We start from the raw sequence: 22,090 nt of genomic DNA on the forward strand, positions 1-22,090 counted from the left end.
TTAAGAAGCAAAATAAAACCAGCCTTACCATTTCTGGTAAGCAAATCACACACTGTAACTAGAGCTCCACTGGGTGACTGGGATTTGCAAATCCTAACCTTAGGCCAATAATTAGGGAATAAGAGTTTTTAAAACTCTCAAGTGCTAAGCTTACAGGAAATGATCAGCGTTCTCTCCATTCCACTGGGAAAGCTGAAGGTCCCCGAGACACAAAAGCTTTCTCAGCTTGTGCTGTTTCTATCCCAGGCCTTGCCTTCCCTCCTTTGAGAACCTCTCCATTTGTCTCTTTCTGATATAATTTGTATGGTCCAGAGAACCTCTCTCCTCCCCTCCCTGGGATGTAGCAACAGATGACCACACTGTTGAAAAGGGGAAAACCTCAAAGATCAAGAGGTTTCCTTGCTTGAGACTGAGAGTCCACTGAGAGGGGTGTCCGCTAGCTCAAGAAGAGGTCAGCAAAATAGGCTCCAACGAGAACAGCAGACTTGCATGACCGTGGACATGACCCAGTGGTGGGGTATTAAGTTGGAAGACTTGCCCTCCCTATCTCCCCATTTTACAGGCCCCTCTGCTCCCCCCAAGACTTTATCCACACATCCCCGAGGGGCATTCTGTGGCAACTCCACACAGATGAGGGCATTTTATTGGGAATTAATGAGAAAACTAATGCCAGGTGGAGAGATGTAAGGGGTGGGAGAAAAGTCATATAACCTGATAAGGGCAGAAGGGGGACCAACCCCATGTCTCCACCGCTTACTTAGGAAGTTTTCCATCAGGTTCCCATTCAAAGACCATCCAGGCTGGCCTCTAGCTAGTAGGAATGCACCAGAAACACTGGCTCCATCACTGACAATTCAGATTCAAAGGGAAAACTTGGGCTTAAAGTTTTGGGGTCCTGGAGTCAAGAGAGGTGTAGGGTAAGGAAAAATGTCAGGCTTTTCTGCCCTCCCGCCATCAGGACGGATGATGGATCCTTGCGGTCCTGAATGCATGCCTGATGGCGGGCACCTGGAGTAGGGTGTGGGCATAGGTAGATGGGATTCACCTGGGCTGAGACTGGGCTTTTAAGGGTGGCGTCACAGAGACGCCAGCAGCAGCAGAAGCCAAAAGAGAAGCCAAGAAGCAGCAGAACGAACAGAAGAGCAGAGAAGCAGAGAGAACACCAGAGGGCCCAGATAGAGTGAAGACTTGCTGGGGGCTGGGAGGCCTGCCAGCCTCCCAGCACCCCTGCCTGCCATATGCCTGGTGAACCCCAATAAAAGACCTGTCAAAAACCACTGAGGACTCTGACTCCTCCTTTACCCGGTCTGCATGGGATCCTAGAAACCCTGCACTGTGGTCTTCCTGCCCTACAAGAGGGTAAAGGGTTTGGATTGGTTCCAAGTGACCCCAGGAGTGACTCTTAGAGTGAGTGACTCCCTCTCCTCACCAACATGCCAGGGGGGTGGGTCTGAGGTGGCCAAGGCGTGGACAGAGGGCCTTCACTTACAGTCATTCATTCAGCCCGTTCACTAGGCAGCTCCCAACACTGCATGCTGTGATTTCACAGATACGAGGTGGGACGGAGCTGCTGGGCTGGGGGAGTGGCAGTGAGTGTCTAAGGGAATGGGGTTCAGTTTGGGACACGCCTAGGTGGCGGCTGAGGAAGACTGTGAATGTTGTGAGTGTGCCTACTGTGGCCGCAATGGGCACCCCCAGAAAGGTTGAAATGGCAAATGTTTTACCATGAGTTAAAAAAGAAAGAAGCTGAGCTTAGAGCCTAAAGTGAGAATTGCAAAGACGGTGCCGCCCACAGCCTGTGAGAGCCTCATGCCTCGCCTCTCCCGCAGCCCCAGGACTAGCAGCGCCTCCCCACCCCCAGCTGCTCTGCGCTTATCTGGAAGAGCAGTTTTCCTCTGTATCACTCAGGGGAAAAGGGGGGTTTAAGGGCCAGAACTACGCCTGGTGAGCCATATCCCAGAATAGCCCGTCCCACAGGCTGCTGCTTGGAAGATGGGCGAAGTTAAGGTGGAGATGGAGAGAGGAGAGGCTGGACAGGACTCGGCTCTGCCCTGTCTGCGCTGCCCGCCCAGAGACCGCCTCCCGCCGCGGCCTGTGTTTTATCATGGGTCACCTTCCTCCCCCAAAACACACTCCCTCTCTCCCTCTCCCTCTGTCTCTGTCTTTCTCTCTCTCTCCGCTGGTCAGCTTTGAAAGAACCCTCCAGGATTTCTGGGGAATGAGAAAGACCCTGCCCCTTCAAAGAAGAACCAGAGCAGAACCTAGAGAACATCCAGCAGAATGCAGAACATCCAGAAAATGGTTGTTCTGGATGGGGCCCTGGGCCACAGCCTGTGGGAGCTTGTTAGCAACGCAGATTCCCAGGCCTAGAGAATCAGGTCAGGGGTGGCGCTGAGCTATCTGCGGTCTCGGCCAGAGGGAGGTTCCCAAGGTTCTTGAACTCACCCAAGGTCACCCAGATCATACCAGGCTGCTGTTTCTAAAGCAGGCGGAGGGGGATCATCTAATACAGGTGATGCTAAGTGCAAACCAAACCAAAAGAAGCTGGAAAAGGGCAAATTATGTAACTAGCATGCCATGTCCCCCTCTCCAGAGCAGGAATAATAACAGCGCCCCCCACTGGCTTTCTGAAGAATCTGAGGGTTAAGTGAGAGCCCAGCAGCCGTGACAGTAAGGGGAAGCTGAAGGGAAAAGGAATCACCAGAGGCCTGCAGCGCTCACCCTCCCCCACCCCGCCCACTGCTGGCAGCTGAGCCACGCATGTTCAGAAAGAGGAACACCCTTAAGGGGAACCTCCAAGGCAGGAGGGGGAGCTGGCTTTTGCAACAGCACTTTGATTTCAGTTGTAAGACCCAGGGCCCTCTCTGCCCTCGGCCCCTGTGCAGGAGGTGGCTACCAGGTTAGAAGAGAGATTATAGAGGGACCTCAGCCCTAGCTGACCCATAGGGTGCAGTGGGAGCACCCCAACCTGGGAGTCAGGAGATGGCAGACTTTAGCTCACCCTGAGGAAGACACCCCACCCTCTAGGGCCTGAGTTTCTATTATGCTTTTCTGCTAAAAAGGGTTGAATTCTCACTCTAAGTGCTTGGGGTAATTAGCATCATGCCCCCTAATCTCATCTCATCCCCTTTTCTCATTAGTCCCATCTCCATTTAGCAGATAAAGAAACCCAGTCTCAGAGAGGTTAGGTATGCTAGTTAAAATCACACAGCTTGTCAACAACAACAACAACAAAAAAATCACACAGCTGCTGAGACGCAGCCCCAGGAGAGGCCCTTGGGGGTCTCCCAGCAGAGCAGGGCCCTGTGTCACCTCCATCCCTACAGGCCTCTGGTTCATCCCAGCCCCGCCAGAGGGACGGCCGGGTCCCAGCAGGTCAGACTGAGGACTCCAGCAAGAACCAGCCTGGGGAGTCCCAGAGTTGGAGCAGATGAGAATCAATGGATGAAGAAAGAGGTTTTCTGGGACTCCCTTTTCTTGTCTCCCCTATCCCTTACAAGTAGGAGCTCCTGAGAGTGAGAAGTGCCCCAAGTCCCTTCTCCCCTGGACCTTCCACAGCCCCAAGATGGACCCGCACAAACCTTACGCCATCCGCGTCCCTGCGCATGTACCTTCCCGCGCTCGGCTCTGCCCCGGCAACCCCTTTCCCTTTGTCTCGTCACTACGATACAAGTGTGCTGTTCTTGGGGGGCCTCCCTGGTGGCGCAGGGGTTAAGACGCAACCTCTGAAGTTATCCGTAGCCTCTGTAGCATCCTTGGTCAGCCAGGGAGCTACCCACATGGTGCAGCAGACCTCTCCTGTCGCGCCCGCTGCTCCCCTCAGGAGTGTACTTCGGTCAGTCTGCCTGTTCTGTTCCCTGCTCTGTCTCTGGTGAATCCTCTCACGCCCTGCATCTCTGGCCTGTGCCCCAGCTCTTGTATGCATAAACAAATAAATCTTAAAAAAAAAAAAAGTGCTGTTCTTTGTTAAGATGCAAATAAGCTCCAAGTTCCACCCACTCCTTTGAGTAACTCATTGCTGATTTGCTCTTGCTCATCTGCCTTTAGTGGGACTTGGGGATGCATGCTGGGTGTGACCTTTCCACAAGCGAGAAAGGACCGCCATGTATGCCTCAGGTGATCACAGACCCTGGGCCCCTGAGTCTGGGGCAAGAAGGTGCCTCCTGAACGGGGTCCCTGCAGCCTCCAGGCAAGGCCACCTTCCCTTCCCTGAAACTGTTAGGGGGAAGTGATGTCCTGAGTTAATCCCATACAGGCTTTGTGGACTCCACCCCCACTCCAGACTAAAACCATCAGGATATTGGGGAAGACAAATCCCATCACCACCAAGGGGAGGGTGGCTGGGACCTGAGGGTGGAGTTGGGCAGCCAGGTTGGATATAAAAAACCAAACACGTGGGCCTAGGACTCTCTCTGGCTCGCGATCGCTCGCCTCCCGGCTTCACCGCTCCTGGCTGGCGGCCAGCTCTCAGAGCGCCATTTTGGGGTTCCTGATCGGCAGATCGGGTAGGACTCATTTAAAACTTTGTCTCTCGCTTTTCTCCCAGAGCTGTATATTTTCTCATTTTCCCTTCCCTTGTAAATAAACCTTTTATTAACCTTTCACGTGTGTCTGCAGTAGAGCATTGATAAGTCCTTTTAAGCGCGCGGGTGAGGACCCACAGTCAGGCACCCCGTTTTGTATCGGGGTTGCTCTACAACAGTTTGGCGCCGGGGAGAATTGTTAGGGGGAAGTGATGTCCTGAGTTAATCCCATACAGGCTTTGTGGACTCCACCCCCACTCCAGACTAAAGCCATCAGGACATTGGGGAAGACAAATCCCATCACCACCAAGGGGAGGGTGGCTGGGACCTGAGGGTGGAGTTGGGCAGCCAGGTTGGATATAAAAAACCAAACACGTGGGCCTAGGACTCTCTCTGGCTCGCGATCGCTCGCCTCCCGGCTTCACCGCTCCTGGCTGGCGGCCAGCTCTCAGAGCGCCATTTTGGGGTTCCTGATCGGCAGATCGGGTAGGACTCATTTAAAACTTTGTCTCCCGCTTTTCTCCCAGAGCTGTATATTTCCTCATTTCCCCTTCCCTTGTAAATAAACCTTTTATTAACCTTTCACGTGTGTCTGCAGTAGAGCATTGATAAGTCCTTTTAAGCGCGCGGGTGAGGACCCACAGTCAGGCACCCCGTTTTGTATCGGGGTTGCTCTACAACAAAACCAAAGGCAGGGTTTCAGGGTGGGTCTGGTTTCAGGTGGGTCAGTTCTCAGGGACTTGCTGGCTGTGACCTTGGGCAAGTCTTCCCCTCTCCATGTCTCAGCAGCTTTGAATGAGGGAATTAGGAATGGGTCAGGTAGTTAGTCAGGAAGAGGGTGCCCCACCGGCCGAGCCCATTTATCAATCTGAACAGTGGAAACCAGGAGGGTGCTCCCTCACCCCAAGTCCAGGTGCCCTAAGTCCATTTATCAGCCTGATTGTGGAATAATCGTGGCACCAGGAGGGTGCCCCCCAATCCAATAACACAGTGCTAAAGCAACACACCAAAGCTGGTTCCGGAAAGAGAGGCCAGGGACCTCAGTAACCTAGGAGACCCCACGGTCCCAACCAATCAGCAAGAGACACACGCCGAGACACCCAACAGCAGCCCCCTCCCCTCCCTCACTATACTTATATAAACCCCTGCTTGTCAGCCCCTCGGTGGCTACCTACGCAGGACCGCTCTCCGCTCAGAGAGCTTTCCTGTCCTTCCTCTTTTTTTTTTTTTAAAGATTTATTTATTTATGCATACAAGAGCTGGGCCAGAGATGCAGAGGGTGAGAGGCCTCACCAGAGACAGAATGGGGAACAGAACAGGCAGACTGACTGAAATACACTGCTGAGGGGAGCAGCGGGCAAGTCAGGAGAGGTCTGCTGCACCATGTGGGTAGCTCCCTGGCCGGCCAGGGATTGAACTCGTGCTGCAGAGGCTGCGGTGCCAGCACATGCTTCAGCCCAACACCCCGTCAGCTGGGTGCAGATGCTGGAGGTTTGGTTCGCCTGGCCTATGGCAGAACCTCGTGTCCACAGATGAATCGTGCATTAGCCCAGGGCTGCTTTACAGGGTGGTAGCGATAGGGGTGAAGGATGTCCTGAGCAAACTCCATACAGGCTTTGTGGACTCCACCCCACGACACTGGGAACTACAAATCCCATGATCACCAGAGGGAAGGTTGCGAGGACCTGAGGGCGGAGTTAAGCAACTAGGCTCTCAGTTTGGGTATTTAAGTGGCCATGTGGCTGGGGGGTCACCCTCTTGGCCACGAGGTGTGCTAGGTTTTTGCCAGCTCGGAGGGTCATTGGGATTCCAGGTCAGCAGAAATGGGTAGGACACATTTACAAACTTATCTCCCTCTTTTTCTCCCTGAGTTATTCATTTCCCATTTCCTCTTCCCTTGTATATAAACCTTTTATCAACCTTTTGTGTGTATCTGCAGTTTAGCATTAATAAGTCCCCTTTAAGTGCCCAGGTGAGGACACACAGTCAGGCAACCCCATTTTATATCGGGGTTTGCCCTGTAACAGCAGGAGAGAGTCAACTCTGGTAGAGGTAGCACCTCTTTTTGGCTTTCTTTGTTCCCTCTTTTCCTGCTCACTCCCAAGCCCCCCTGGATGGTTCTGGGGATCAGGCCAATGAGCCAAGGGCCCCTCACTCACCAGGGTCAGTTTTCCGGATTTCGCTGTACACGGTCTCCGTGCCCTTCGTCTCCAGACCTGGGGAGGAAGCAGCACAAGTCAGAAGCAGCCTCTGGGCCAAGTCATCCCACCGCTGGAGAACGTCTGAGGCTCCCCCCACAAGGCTGCACCCCGCTATGCCACCCCGTGGGTACCCATCTCCAGGAGCATCTAGAAAACTTGTTACCCCTAAATCTGGCATTTCCTTGCTTTCGAGGTCTACCCAGCATCACTCCCAGCCTGGAAGGCCAAGGGAACCCTGAACCTTGGGGGCTGCGGTGGAGGGACCCAGCACAGGCCTGCAGCCTCCATCTCAGAGGCCCCTTCCCTCTCCCTGCCCTCCTGTCCCCGTGTCAGCCCCTCCCAGGATGCTGGGCCCTGGCCCCTAAACGACCCGAGGTCTGGGTAGAGCCTAGGCTTCATCTATGACGTAAGGATCAGCAGGCCTGAACATTGCTCACAAATCTGGACTGCTGGGTTAGCTGGTTTCAAACGCCAACACCTGAGACTCACTGCCACCTGTGAGGGAACTGTCTGGGTGCATCTTGGTGTTGGTGTTTTGTTAAGAGTTCTGTGTGGGGGGGGAACCTGAACCTCCCTGGTGGCACAAGGGGTTAAGACACAGCACTGTGAAGCTATCTGCAGCCTCTGCAACACAAGTTTGATCCCCAGCTGGGGAGGTGACCCACATGGCACAGCAGACCTCTCCTTTCTCGCCCGCTGCTCCCCTTGGCAGTGAGTTTCAGTCAGTCTGCCTGTTCTGCTTCCCCGCTCTGTCTCTGGTGAGTCCTCCTACCCCCCCCCACCCCCATCTTCTGTGGCCTTCCACCCCAGCTTCTAAAAAAAAAAAAGTTCCATGGGGGATACTTATAAACTGACGGGTGTGGATTACACCTAGAGGAGACCCGAGGGTTTGGGAGACAAAAAGCCCTGTGTTTATCATCAGGTGATGTACACGCGCACACACACACACACACTCATAGTATGTCCACATGCATTGTGGGTCTGCTACTCCTAGGCAGCCTATTCGGCCGCCATTATGTCACCTAAACTAGGTCAAAGTGGTCCGGTCAGTTAGGAACAGAAGCACAACCCTTCAGTCCTTCAAATCAAACAAGAGCACAAAGCTGGACCACACCTCCCGGTGTTGTGTTTCAGGTTGTGCATCAGGAGGTATGTCCGGAACGCCTAGGGGTGCAGAGGACCCATGCATAACATGTACCTCATGAGGTATGTCCAGAAAGCCCAGGGGGCTGAGGACCGATGCATAACACATACTCCCGAGTTTTACATCACGAAGTATGACCGGGAACGCCGGGGGTGGGCGTGGGGAGGGGGAGGCCGAGGACTGATGTATGACAAGGGACCCCAGAAGCTGATCAGTGGAGCACCTTGTTGAAAAGATTAGAACCATGGGGGAGGGGGGATTAAGGTGTGTCATCAAGTAGATAAGAAGTGCCTGGAGGGCAGACTCACAATCCCTAATCTTCTAGACCCCTCCCCTTTCTTTTTTTTTTTTTAATAGAGGCATGCTTTATTTATTTGTTTGTTTGTTTTGTTTATACATGCACTGGGTACAGTCAGAAGCGCGGGAGGGTGAGAGAATTCACCAGAGCCAGAGCGGGGAGCAGAGCAGGCAGAAGGACCGAAGTACACTGCTGAGGGGAGCAGCGGGAGGCAGGAGAGGTCTGCGCGCCATGTGGGACCCTCCTCTGGTGGCCGGGGAGCAGCCGGGGATCGAACCGGCACCGCAGAGGCCGCGGGCAGCTTCGCAACCCAGCGCTCAACCGCTGCGCCACCAGGGAGGCCAACCCCTCCCCTTTCTTTAAACTCCTTAATCTCCTTACAACCAATTACATGTGTCAATAAAAGGGCCAGGATCTTGCTCTTCAGCAGCATCCTGCATTATGTAGCCTGCTCTACGACTCCCGTTTGTCAGTGTGGCGTTGTCCGACACAACAATGCATCGCATACACATGTACAGTGTGTATAAACATACATACCAGTGTGTGCACACACAGACACAGACACACCTAGGAGGCAGATCGGAGCCTGCTGCTTCCCTTCTCTCACCTGCAGAATGTCCTGGAAGCCTCACTGTAAAAAGGCCCTGCAGCCACATGGCCGGCTCTCTCCTACGGCTCAGGAAGCAGCTCCAGACAGGGTAGGAAGCTGCCTGCCAGCATGGTCAGGCCAGGAGTCTCCTCAAGGCAGGAGGCTGCTGCCCTGAATTCTGCACCGAGAAGCCCTCAACTCACCACCTCCAGGGACAGCCCGCATGGCCCTTTTTCTCGGCCTCACTGCTCCTCATCCTCCCTTCCCAGGACCAGCGCTGCCCCAGCATTCCAGCACAGAGGCCCTCATGCACTCCCCCGTCCCTGTGCCCAGGAGTTCCATAGGCCCTCTGCTCACACAGCAATTTGGGGACACTTGCCCACAACATGCTGGACAGTATTTGTTCCCCTGGAGTTCTGGGCTGTGCTGGAAGTCTCGTGCACCCCCAACCCAAGGCCTGGCACAGCAACCTGGGGCAGTTGGAAGGGTCTGAGGTGACAGAGAAGGTACCACATCCCTGTACCTGTCTCTACCTCAGACCTTCTATCCCCACCCTCACCCCCACCCCAGGAAGTTCTTGGCCTAATCAACCCGATCCCTGAGGTGTTTAGTTTTAGGATTAAAATCACATTCATTTGTCACACACTGATTGGCGGTGGTTCCTGTGTCAGGGCCTGAACACCAGAAGAAAGACTGGTTCCGATCCCAACAGCAGAACTAGGGGTACCTGGTGTGGCCAGGGCCTCACATAAGGCCTTGTGGTGACTCCCGAAGGGCGCTGAGGAGGAGCTGGCACTCAAGAGTGGCTGAGACACCAGGCCCTGGAGGGACCCTGCCTTCTCTAAGAGGCCAGCAGAGTTGCCCAGAGCACCCTACTCTCCCTCCACAACAGCAGATTTGGGGGTGTGGAGGGAAGTTTCAGGGATCCCCATATCTTCTGGGAAATCCTCCACATCCCCAAGGGACTCTGCTCCATGTCAGGCCCAGGCAAGTCATTTATTCAGTAAGATCCTAAAACCACTGTGTGCCTGGCAGGGCAGCGGAGGAGAAGGTGAGCGGGACCTGGTGCCCTGTGAGACTGCAGGCTGCCCGTGTGGACGGGCGGGCGGGACAACAATGCTGTGATAGCGGATAAACACGGCAGAGGAGGCCCAGGGCTCCCTGTCAGCCCCACCATGGGAGGTGGGAGCAGTGGGGAAGGACTGGAGCCAGGGCTCTGGGGTCTGGAGACCCTTATGAACTCCCCTGCCCACCTGCACATATGGGGTAGCTGTGGACCACCCTGGTCACCTGGGGACCCCATCACCGCACAACTCTGCACATCAGCCAGGGCAGTGGCTGCTTTGCCCGTCGTGGCAGAGCCGCTGGAGCTGCTGCTGCCGGGTGGTTCCCTGCTACCTCCAGGTTGCCCAGCTCAGATGGGGGCAGGTGGGGGGCGGTGGCTCATCACTCCTGCCCCTGGGCAGCAGCTGCCTGCTAATGACTAAAACAGGCTGGCAGGCTGTTTGTCTCAGCTGTCAGGGGCGTTTCCGGACAGAGCTATATTTTGGCTTCTGTTTTTTCCCTGTTGACAGCGCACCAGCAGGCTTCAACGTCACGGGGTTTTCCCAGCAATTAGCCTGCGAGCAAGCTTGCAGCATACCGGGCTTGAGAGTTCCTTCCTGCCCTTCCTCCACCCCCAAGTGACCACTTGGTCAGCTACCAGCCAGGGCAGAGCTGGATGCGGTCCCCTCCCCCACCTCCACCCCAACGGTGCTGGGGGAGTGTAGGGTAAGGTAAAACTATCAGGCTTTTCTGCCTTCTCGCCATTAGGATAGATGAGGGAAGCCTGTGGTCCCGAATGCATGCCTGATGGCGGGCACCTGGAGTAGGGTGCGGGCCTATGTAGATGAGATTCATCTGGGCTGAGACTGGGCTTTTAAGGGCAGCGTCGCGGGGATGCCAGCAGAAGCCAAGAAGGAAGCAGAGAAGCAGAGCAGAAGCCCAGAGAGAGAGAAGGCTGGAGAGCCCAGATAGAGTGAAGACTTGCTGGGGGCTGGGAGGCCTGCCAGCCTCCCGGCCCCCAGCACCCCGGCCTGCCGTGTGCCTGGTAAATCCCAGTTAAGGACCTGCAAAAACCACTGAGGACTCTGACTCCTCCTTTACCTGGTCTGCTGGATCAGAAAAGCTGCTCAGTGGCCTGTCCTGCCCTTACAGGGAGGCCTTGAGGACAGAGGCTGGTTAGCTGAGACCAGGCCAAGTTGTCTCATCACTGGCCTTGAACACGCAAAGCCCTTTCCTCACCTAGTGATGCCCCCTCATCTGAAAGCAGGGGGAGAGCTCACAGGCCAGGCCTGCCCGCCCCCACTGTCCCTTAGCTGCCAGGAGGAGGGTCCAGAGAAGCCAACTTGAATTCTCTAGAAACTCACCATTTCCACCCAAGTATCATTCTAGCTCTTCCTGAGGCCCTCTGTTCAAATTGGAAGGAGGTGAGGACTTGAGTGGCTGCACCCAGCAGCTGCACAGTTAGGCAGACAGTGTGCTGCTCCACCAAGTCCTAGGAGGCCTCCAACCTCTTCCCTTCCTCAAGCAAGAAAAAAGAAACCAGAAGCTACAAACGTGGAAATATTCCCAAAGAAAAGCAAAAAGAATCCCGGTTCCATCTCCCTGCATCAGCTTCCTTACCCCCAACACTCCAGGAATCAGGCCCAGCAACCCCAAGAGGCAGTGGGCGCTGGGGCTGGGGGTGGGTCTCAGAATGTCCCTATGTCCCTGCCAGAGCCCCACACCACTGTGCTAGGGGGCTCAGAGGGCCTGGAGGGTCAGGAGCACGGTGGGGCTCCCCCTCACACATTCAAAATCTTTGGGCACCTCTGTCCTCTCACCCCAGTTCTTTTGAAAGCACAGGCCCCAAAATAAAATGCAATCTAAGAAAAGTGACCTCTGCCCTGTGCCCCTCAAGGTGAGGAACAGAATGAAACAGAGGAGGGACTTTGTAACTCTGGGGTAGATAATTACACCAAGCTGTGCCTTTGCTGGGGAGTGAGAGCTAGGAGAGGCGGAACCGCAGAAGTGGACCCTCCTGGTCACTCCCAAGATGGTGGCTGGGTGCCTAGCGGGGAGGGGGCAAGGACAAGGGTAAGGGGAGGAGGGGAGAAGGGAGAGGAGGGACCTGTGCAGAGTGTAGCCCAGCGCGTGAAGAGACATCCTGGCAATGACCATCCAGACTCCACCCAAAACCATGACGTGCAAATTGGGAGGAGGCCAGTCCCCCAAGTAAAAGGGACCCATCCCTGAAGCTCTGGGTGCTCCTTCTCTATTGCTTATCAGGGAATAAAGTTCTTGGTCTGTTAAATAGAGCCATGTTTCTGAATTTGGGGCACCTGGAAACAGACTCTCGCCTTAAGGGATTCGGTAAAATTTTCTTCCAAGCCTGAACTCCCTGTAAAGAGGAAGTAAGCAGCTGTTCCTGGGCAGAACCCAGGATGCAGGTGGCCGAGGAGGCCATCACTGGACTAGGGAAGGCCTATTGTCCCATCTCCACAGCCCGCCCGGGCTGCTTGTGAGCACCAGGATCTGGGGTCTCATCTTGGGGCCAGATCCCCCCACCAGCCTGTGCCCCCCAGTCAACCTGTAGCAACCCTGTAGCTACCCTGTTTCCCATCCCTGGTCATTAAGTTTTTCATGCAATGCTGTGATGTGTTTCCAAAATACATGAGAATCCCTCACAGTGGCTCCCCCATCTGATCACACACTGGTCTCCCCCTGTCCATTCGTGTCCCCTTCAAGCCATCATTCACAAGCATTTTTAAAGAAGGAAGAAGGGGCCAGCCTAAAGGCTTCCAAAGCCCCCCTGATCTGCTGAGATGAGGATGCAGGGAACCTCAGAGGCCTGTGCCCCACCCCCCAGTCCTCTGCCCCCTCTCCCTCCGCTCTCTGTGCAGACACATCTCCTCTCAAACCCTTCCGCAAGCCACCCTGCACCGGCCTTCCTGTCTCCTGGGTCCTCCTACCCGTCCTCCCCCGGGGTCACCTTCTCAGCGGCCCCAGTGGCCTAGCTTAAACGCCACTCCTCTAATAAGCCTTCTGGGACCACCCAAGCCAGAAGAGACACTCCTTTCCGGCCCTCCCCTAGCCCCCATCCTCCGGAGCACGTGCTGTGACCTCACACTATTTATCTAGTTCTTGGTTCCTTGCTTTCCGGGGCTGTCTTGGGCTTTCCCGCCAGAAGGGGCCAAAGGTCCCTTTGCTGAATTGCTTTACAATGAAACAAAGAGGAAGAGACCTGCCCCGCCAGGGCCCTCCCACCACAGCCTGGTCTGGAAGTGCAGGCCTGGGGGTGTCATCTGCCTGCAGGGTTCTGTGCACCCACCTTCCTACATGGTCCCCAGAAACTAAGCAAGGGAGGGAGGAAGAAACCCCGAATTCCTCTCAGATCATGGAGCAAGAAGTAACAAGAGGGTCACACGGCCACGTGGCTCATGTCACACAGCCTGGTCTGAAACGTCATCTCAGGCCTGCCTGTCCTAATCCTCACCATCACGAGGGGTGCCCAGACCCAGCCTGGCTCGCTTGCCAGCAGGCTGGGTCTGGGCAGCTCTTCCTGTGAGTAAGCAGGGGCCTCTGGGGGCCAAAAGCAACTGAGATTGGAGTCTAGTATCTGCTGGGGACCACCCCACTCCGAGTCAGTCTCCCCAGCGGAGAACTAGACTGAAGACCTCCGGGCAGCCTGCCCTGAGAGAAACACACACACACACACATGCACACACACACATGCACACCTCAAAGTGTGACAGGCCGCTGTTTACATCAAAGGGGCTTCTGTTTTCAAATCCCTTTCTCCAACTGTCCCTATAAATGGCAACCCCCCTGCTTCCTTAAAACAAGCATTTCAGAAATACAAGCTCAGCCTGTGAACAACTTTTCAGCAAAATTTGGTAAGGGATGTAGCTCTGGAAGAAAGTCCAAACGCCCACGGGGAGGCCGTCCCTCCAGAGACACCTCCTAGCATGCAGTGACCACCTGGCTCTGAGTGACGCTCAAACACACATACCCCCACCGCTGGAGGTTTGGTCAGTGATAATTAATGAAATTTTATACCTTCGTGGGGGGGGGGCGGGGGGCGTGTCATGGCTCCTGCCCATGACATGTCCAGGGGGTCTCACTGATCACCTCCCTTCTGAGCTACTGGGGGTGACCAGACTCTGGGCCACAGCATAGGCCGCTGCGTGCCGGCAGGCCTATCCACAAGCAGAACTGAACCTACGAGGTCGCGGGTAGGGGTGGGGTGGGTTGGGGTGTGCCAGCGCCTTACCTCGGTGAGGCTCTGGGGAGGTCACTTCCACTTCTGTGTACTCCACGTCCAAGGTCAGAGGCTCTGCTCAAAAGAACCACAACTCCCTGGGGTTAGACAGGGTCTGGGGCAGCGGGGGGCAACCTCAGGCCACATTAGAGATTCCTACTCAAAAGATTAATATTTACAGGGGGAGCCAGACACGGGCTGAACTTCATTCTATGTAGGTGTGAAACCTCAGGCTGAGGGAGGTGGCAATGACACCTGCACCCCTTCAGTGGGGAAAGACACCCCAACCTGGGTTGCTGTTGTTTCCACAGTAGATCTGTAAATGCTCAGTAAAACAGAAAACGCCAGCACCAGTCACAGCAGTCACCTCTGCTAACCCACTCCATGGCCACAGGCAGAGAAAGGTACCTCCAAGATGGAGAGGATCTCAAGAAATTGGAAGTAGGGGCCCCAACTGAAAATGTTTTGAAAGTCTGAGGTACAAGCCTAGAAAAACAAATTAGTGAGAGCTGTCGGGACACTACAGAGAAATCTAGTACATTCGTTTGTTTTCAGTGCAAAATATAACATTACTGTTTTAATTTTGAAGCCCTAGAGAACTGGGGTTCCTCAGCAGCAACTGAAACAGCGATTCTACAGTCAAGGACAGGGGGTGTTTATAGAATCCCTGAGCCTCTACAGGGTTTTGATTTCCAGGGTAGCAGGCCTAGGGGAAAGGAATTTTTAAAAATTATTTGGCTTATCCTTCAGTGCTTTAGGCAGAAGCAAACTCTTGTTGTCTTCAAAAATAAGCAGTGGTGCTATTTTATTTTTTTGGAGTGTGCTTTTTGTTTTTATTGAATATAAAATGAATATATAGATACAACATATTTGTAAGTTGTAAGTAAAACATACACCCAAACATTCAATAATCTTTTAAAGAAAAAGAACTACCTTTGAAGTACCCTGTGCATGCCCCCACCGGTCCCCGACACTTTCCCCCGATCTTGTTGAACGGTCATTGACATAGAACACGGTGGAAACTTAAGGTATACAGCGTGATGATCTGGGGTTGATGCTTTTTTAAAAGTCACCTTCTGCCTCTACTATCCAAGAAAGAGGAGCAACTCCTACCTTATTCAGTAGCCCCTTCTGAATCAGGAAGTTCCTTTTAGGGTAGAAGCCAGTTATTTACTACTAGAGTTTAGGTGACTTCCCTCATTAAGGACACTCTGGAGAAAGCAACTCCATTTTATGTATCAGCCAGTGACAGGGTGGGTAAGAGAGCTGGGAAAATATTCACAGGCCTTAAGAGTTTGGGTTTCTTTCCTAGGGGTCTATCTTTGTGTAAAGATTTCTAATAATAATGTAAAGACTTAATTAGATAATTACCTTTATTGTCATTTATTGGTTTCCTTGCATGGTTTGCAACATCTTCATTGTAACCTAGTTGAAAAATAAGAATTAGGATCCATGACAATGGAAATTCTAGTTTTCTATATAAACTGTATAAAAAGTCAGTGCTGCTAACAAAGGAAGTAAAGTCCAGTTTCTCCAGAGTGGGGTTGGCAACTAGCAGGGTAGTTCTGGATTGCCCCCCCAACCCGGTTCCCCTGGAGCCCCATCCGACCCACTATGCCATAGAGGGATGCTTCTGTGGTTGCATTGATCAGAATTCAGAAATGTTCACTTGGAACAAGTTCATTGGAAACAAAAGTTAATTTTAGAAGGGATGACCCAGTGACCATGAACATGAGCATGCTGATAAAGCAGCTCCCCAGCTGGAGAACTCAGAAAAGTTTTAAAGCAATTGCAGTACCCCAAGGTGGCCACTTTGCCGTGCAAAATTTTTAAGTCTTTTTTTATTGTTTTCTTTTTTTAAAGATTTATTTTATTTATGCATCCAAGTACTAGGGTATAGGCCAGAGGTGTGTGGGGGGGGGTGTGTGTGCAAGAGGATTCACTAGAGACAAAGTGGGGAGCAGAACAGGCAGATCTACTGAAATACACTGCTGAGGGGAGCAGCAGGTGAGACGGGAGAGGTCAGCTATGCCATGTGGGTAGCTCCCTGGCTGGGGATCAAACTTGGTGCTGCAGTGGCTGCCGATAGCCTCATTGTGCTGAGACTTAACCCCTTGCGCCACCAGGAAGGCCTTTATTATGTTGTTCTTTATTAAAAAGAATTCTTGAAAGTGATGTAAATACTATCCCTGATGAACGCATCGTTTTCTATTAGGTATGTAAACCAACTTCTTCTTCTTATGGCTACTAAAATATAGTCATAAACTGAAATAATCCACGCACAGACAATATAATGAGTATTTCTTGCATTTTGGAAATTTAGGGGAAATACTATTTTAAGCATTTAAAGTATCTTTGTATTTACGTATAATCAATACAAATATATCAAAAAAGAATATTTTCTCTATAGCACTGGATTACCTTTTGCTACATAGTCACTCTTTTCTGAATCTAGTGTCTTAAATGAGGTGTCTGCTTTCTTCTCTTTATTTGTGCATCGCTTCTGTGATAACAAATGTTTTACTTTATGTTTTTAGAGTTTGTGACTCAATACCATAAGAATTGCTCATACTTAAGACATATTTCTCATGTGTGCCTTACTAAAGGAATATCCTAAAATGTTCTTAATTTTTGGGACACTGTTAGAAAAGAATTCTTAGAAAAGAATATGAATTCTATTCCCAAAGAAAGAAAACTGGGGGCCTCCCTGGTGGCCAAGGGGTTAAGACGCAACCTGTGAAGCTATCCACAGCCTCTGCAGCACGAGTTCGATTCCCTGCTGGCCATGTGGGTCACTCCGAGGCCGGTGGGGATCGAACCGGCACTGCAGAGACTGCGGACAGCTTCACGGCACTGCGCTCAACCGTCTGCGCCACCAGGGAGGCCCTTAAATTGAGCCTTTTAACCAAGCATTCCTTTATTATTTTATTTTAAATTCCTCTAGTAACAATGAAATATTTAAACTGGCCTTCTGTCATGGCAAGTCTGATATAAAACTGTCCTATTCTTTTAATAAAGAATTTCACCTGAGTAGATACTTCACCAGTGCCTTCATTTCATGCCTGGTTTCTTACAAAGAATGATTACATCTGGGCAATATTCAAAGACTTTGAAAATAACCCAGAATGGGTGTCCTGGCACTATAGTTATTCTCCACCTTTCATTCTCAGGATGTTTAGAAGGAGGTGAAACAAGAGTAGAATGTTCTGTCTTTCATCCGAGGTCTTTGTTTTGCTTATTAGCTCACCAGCTGATTAGATTAGGTGCTTCTACTGGAAGTCAGGGCTTCCCTTTCAACTTGAACCCCAGGCCTACAGATTCTGGCTCTGGGAGGGGGAGGGAGTGTGTAGCCAGCTGGGAAAACTCTCAGCAACTGCAGAAAACCAGGATTTACCATAATGTCTGTTGGCTTCGATGTTGGGATCTGACATCTTCTCATTATTGGAGCTCAGAAGTGGCGCTGCTGGCCTTGAAAGGAAATCAAAAAGGAAAAAAATAGATCACATTTTTGTTGGCTTTAACCCCAAACCAACAAAATAATCAAGGAAAGACCAGGAGAAAACCAGGAAGAGTTTCCAAAATGAGGAAGACTACTCTCTCGTTTGCAAAATACTGGTTTCAATTCTAAGATTCTTTTGACAAAATCGGTTTTTAGAGTAAATATTTTATTCCCCCCCCCCCCCATTATCATCCTTTCTATCCCATTATCCCTTTCTCCGCCATCCATCTTAACCCCAGAGCCTCAGTTCATGTCTTAGTGTCTGCTAGTTTTTGTAAGCATTTCACTTGGTCGGATCATCTGCTAGGTCAATGTCCACTATTCATCTTTGTCATCTGGAATTGCTTGGAACCCCCTCTTTTTTTTTTTTTTTTTTTCTGTAAATGGCTGTTTCATCTTGTGGCTGAATCCCACTCTGTGGACAGACCAGATCTTCTCTCTCCAACTGTCTTTCACGGACCTAGCTGCTATTAATAGTGCTGCATGCAGGCCTCCCTGGTGGTGCAAGGGGTTAAACACCGCACTATGAAGCAATCCACAGCCTCTGCAGCATGAGTTTGATCCCCGGCCAGGGAACAACCCACATGGCGCAGCGGACTTCTCCTGACTTGCCCTCTGCTCCCCTCAGCAGTGTATTTCAGTCAGTCTGCCTGTTCTGCTCCCCGTTCTGTCTCTGGTGAATCCTCTCACCCCCCACACCTCTGACCTGTACCCCAGCTCTTACATAAATAAATAAATAAATAAATACATCTACCCCAGCTCTTACATAAATAAATAAATCATTTTAAAAAATGTTTCCATTATTTAAAAAAAAATTGTGCTGCATGCAAATACTTTTTGCTGTTGAAGTGTCAGAACCAAAGGAACCTTTTATCAGGTGAATCCCAACCCTCTAAATTCCTCGTCCCGCGCTACTGTGTTTCCGGGGCAACAGAGCTACCCTGTCCATACTTCCAGATTTTGGATTTCAAGAAACAATAAAAATAACACAACCATTTTTTCAGACTAACTCTATTTTGCCAAGTAAGTACATTTTTTAAATTCCATCTGTTACCATTATAATTTCATAAGAATAGGGGAATTCACAAGTGAACAGTGTAGGAAGGACATGACCTCAGAATACAGCTATTCCTTCCCATGAAAGCAGAGTTGGCAGTCTTCCATTAAGACAAAAATACACACACACACACATTCACAAACACATGCAGCTCTACACGATTCACACCCAAGGTCCTTAATTTTTCTTGAATTTTCCAGGAACCACTGAAAATGTTCTAATTCCAAGGACTCCCTAGAGACAAGCCTGTCCATGCTCCCCAGGCAGCCACCCCCTCCACATCCACTGACCTGGACATCTCCACTGGCATCTGCTTGGCTTTAAGAGAGAAAGAGAAAATCCAAAGTCAGTATAAAGTACTCCCGTCCACAACAGATAGGAGCATTCATGTCAACAATATTTGACTTTCTGGAAGATTCAATACCATTAAGGAGAGAAAAGAAAGTCAAATACAGTCCCACTTAATAAACAAACAAAGCAGGTCTCATTACCAAGAAATTTCACACCATTGTCCCTGAAACTTGACATTTTGATTGTTTCCATAAAGAGCAATTTTCCTTCATGGGATTTGATCGAGATGAAGACATGGGGGCAGGAACCCGATTAGCCTGATAAATGGACAATTGTCTTTTGGATTCAAGACCATTCTGAAAAGGAAAAGCTGAATTGCTCCCTAACTCCATGCTGACCTGGGACCAAGGTCAGGGTCAGCCTTGGGCTGGGGTTTGTTCTGGAGCCTGGTCTTCAGAGGAGTCGTAGTTTCCTGCTCTGCATGAAGCCCAGGGCCCATCCTCCTCCCAGCTACCCCTCTGGTCCCAGGCAGCAGCATCAGGGGTTGCAACAGAGCCCACCTTATCCCACAAGATGCACTTGCCAAATTTACTGGTGTTGTGCCCTTGACCTTGAGCCTGGCTGGGCTAGCTGACTCTGATACCTGGGAATTGGTGGCTGATCCTGGTTTTCCTTCTTGTGTGGTTAACCCCAAGCACAGGGCGGAAATCATGGCCCAGCCGACAAATTAATAGGACAATATTCAACATCTGTGAGTGTGTGTGTGTGTGTGTGTGTGTGATGCTCACAGTCTGCTCTCTACCAACTACAGGTCTAGCTGTAGCCAAATCCACAGGAATAGCTTCTTCTGACCACAAGTCAGTGCAACTTGGCCCCAAATCTCTTTCCTGGGTGCCCAATTAGAAAAGCGATCACTTTCATTAAGGATTTTTCATTTAGCATTTTTATTGTGGATTTAGCCTGGCTAAATCCAGGAGCCCACCCAGGCCAAAATTTTTGGTCACAGTGACGCCCTCAGGTAAAGTTCTACAGTCACAGTGGGGGCGTCTCCTCAGCCCCACTAGGGTGCAGCTCCAGTGGCTCCTACCCACCCCCCCAGAAACTGCAGCCCCTCACATCCGCGGCCTCCCTGGCAAGGCTACCCTGTCAGGAGAGGGGGGCCCTGTGCTCACCTTTGCCTTTCTTCAGGACATAGTACCTGGCCCCAAGTATCAAGGCAGCAACGATCACACCAATGACAAATACTGCAATGAGAGCTTTCTTCCACGGGGCAAAAAAGACTAGAAATAAAGTAAACAAGAAATAATATCACCCTTAAGCAACAAATATGACGATTTTCACAGGCCTCATAACCAGCATCTTACCCGGAGCCTCTACCTGAAGGGACTCGTGTCCGTTGCTGGCCCAGACATGGTGGCGTCTGCTAGAGTCAGCTTTGGGCTGAAGGACCTCGGGACTGACCAGACTCCTTGGGATGTGTTCAGTTGCCCCCTTGTCTAGGAAACCACCCTCTCCCCACATAGGTGGGCTCCCCTAAAGGATTTCCCTTCTGCATGACCCAATCCCCATGGCTGCAGAGGGTCTATGGGTGAATGTTTGATGCAAAATGGCCTCATTGCTATCTCTCTGCTGAGAATTTGGAATTCAGACTGTGTGAAATTTTTCTAATTCCTTGTTATACTCATTCACCTTCTATTCTGAATTTGAGTAGATTTCTGTCACCTGCACCTGAAGACCCTGGATGTCAGTCTCTTCCTCTTCGGTAAGATGCACTGAACTCCCACCACTTCCTCTGACAAGAGGTGTGCTTTCTGGCCTGACCTCAGAACCCACACTACCTCTCGCCTGTACATCCCCACTCACCTCTGACAGTCAGGATGTTGCTCTGGGGGACATTCTTGGCCCGGTTGGCTCGGTTGAAGGCCGTGCAGTAATACTGTCCCTCATGCTCCTTGCTAGCCTCTGGCTTGTGCCAAATGGCCTGGGTGTCATTCAAGAAGGTTTCAAAGAAGGGCCTGCCCTCCTCTTCTCTGTAAAACCTGTAGGTGATTGGACCAGACGCTTCATTCACAGAGCACTGAAGTGCAATAGTCTTCCCAGACTCCACCACATCATCAAACAGGAGAGCGAGCGTGACCTCATCCACCGGGGCTGAAAAACAGGGAAAAGGTTAGCGCCAAGGAAAGAAAAGGGGGATGAGAAGGAATGTCACAGTCCCTGCTTCTGGGCCGGCCCCCTCCATGCTGGCCACAGAGGCGCTGTGCCCCTTACTCAAGAGACTCCCCTGAGCCCTCACTCTTCAAGCTTCCTCCCAGAGTTCCCCATAAGGGCAATGGCAGAGGACCCACAGGGTGGCACTGGATGCCTCCTGTCCTCCTGCCGTCATCAATACGTGAGTGGATGCGAGGGGCGCAGTATAAGAGCTCCAAGGAAAATATCTACCTGGACAATGGTAGATTTCTCTGAGCACAAGCATCCCATGAGACCACAGCCTGCAGCTCTGATTGCTGCAGGTTCCCCTTGTGACAAAGTCTGCCCACTGGGGCCAGTGCTGGACAAAGGGTCTATGATTCTCAGAGATGGATGTTGCTTCATCCAAAGTAGAAGCAAATGCTGAGCGAGCCCATGCGCTCAGGCTTCCTGAGGGCAGGACACTCTTGTATTTTAGTATTTTGCTTCAGAGGTTCTAAACAGAGATGACATTGGCCACACCGGACACCTTCCAGGCCCTTGGGTCCTGCCACATGTCAAGTTTGTGACCTTTGCACAAATGTCTCCCGCTTCTCTCATCCACTCAACCCCTGGGCCACCCCAAACCTTTGAAAATATGAACTGAAGCCCCCATCCCACACGACTCCTCACAGCACAGCGAGTTAGCAACTTACCTATGACCTTGACCCGAAGAACGTGGCTGACCATCTCTTTGTGGGAATGGCAATTGTCTGCCAAACACTGGTACTCGACGTCTTTTGTTGGGTTATCTCTGAACACTGCGGGGTCGTTTGAGTTCTGGTCTCGCCTGTCCAAGATGTTACTTGATTTCAAAAGATAATACAAAATAGGCGAGCTTCCATTTACGGATTGACAACTGACTTCAATGGTTTGTCCTTTAATGACCTCGGACCTGGAGTCATGAAAAATCCTGGGTCTGGAGAGCATTTCTAGAAAGAGAGAGAGAAACCTGAAGGGCATTGAAGGCAGAAGCAA

General features: G+C 51.5%; 1 protein-coding gene across 1 annotated transcript in view; it reads right to left on the bottom strand.

The window, feature by feature from the left end:
• The window catches only part of PECAM1 (platelet and endothelial cell adhesion molecule 1), a gene marked incomplete at both ends in the record, with an annotated part of 52,933 nt that overhangs the window by 8,567 nt on the left and 22,276 nt on the right, over nucleotides 1–22,090 (bottom strand). Inside the window, 8 exons of the mRNA XM_084238902.1 lie at nucleotides 6,683–6,739; nucleotides 14,049–14,111; nucleotides 15,408–15,461; nucleotides 17,431–17,504; nucleotides 18,883–18,910; nucleotides 20,056–20,163; nucleotides 20,747–21,034; nucleotides 21,769–22,044. Of these exons, the coding sequence (XP_084095028.1) occupies nucleotides 6,683–6,739; nucleotides 14,049–14,111; nucleotides 15,408–15,461; nucleotides 17,431–17,504; nucleotides 18,883–18,910; nucleotides 20,056–20,163; nucleotides 20,747–21,034; nucleotides 21,769–22,044 (948 nt within the window). The remainder of the gene's footprint in view (nucleotides 1–6,682; nucleotides 6,740–14,048; nucleotides 14,112–15,407; nucleotides 15,462–17,430; nucleotides 17,505–18,882; nucleotides 18,911–20,055; nucleotides 20,164–20,746; nucleotides 21,035–21,768; nucleotides 22,045–22,090) is intronic.

This window comes from Talpa europaea, assembly GCF_964194135.1.
Source record: "Talpa europaea genome assembly, chromosome: 7".
Classification (NCBI taxonomy): Eukaryota; Metazoa; Chordata; class Mammalia; order Eulipotyphla; family Talpidae; genus Talpa; species Talpa europaea.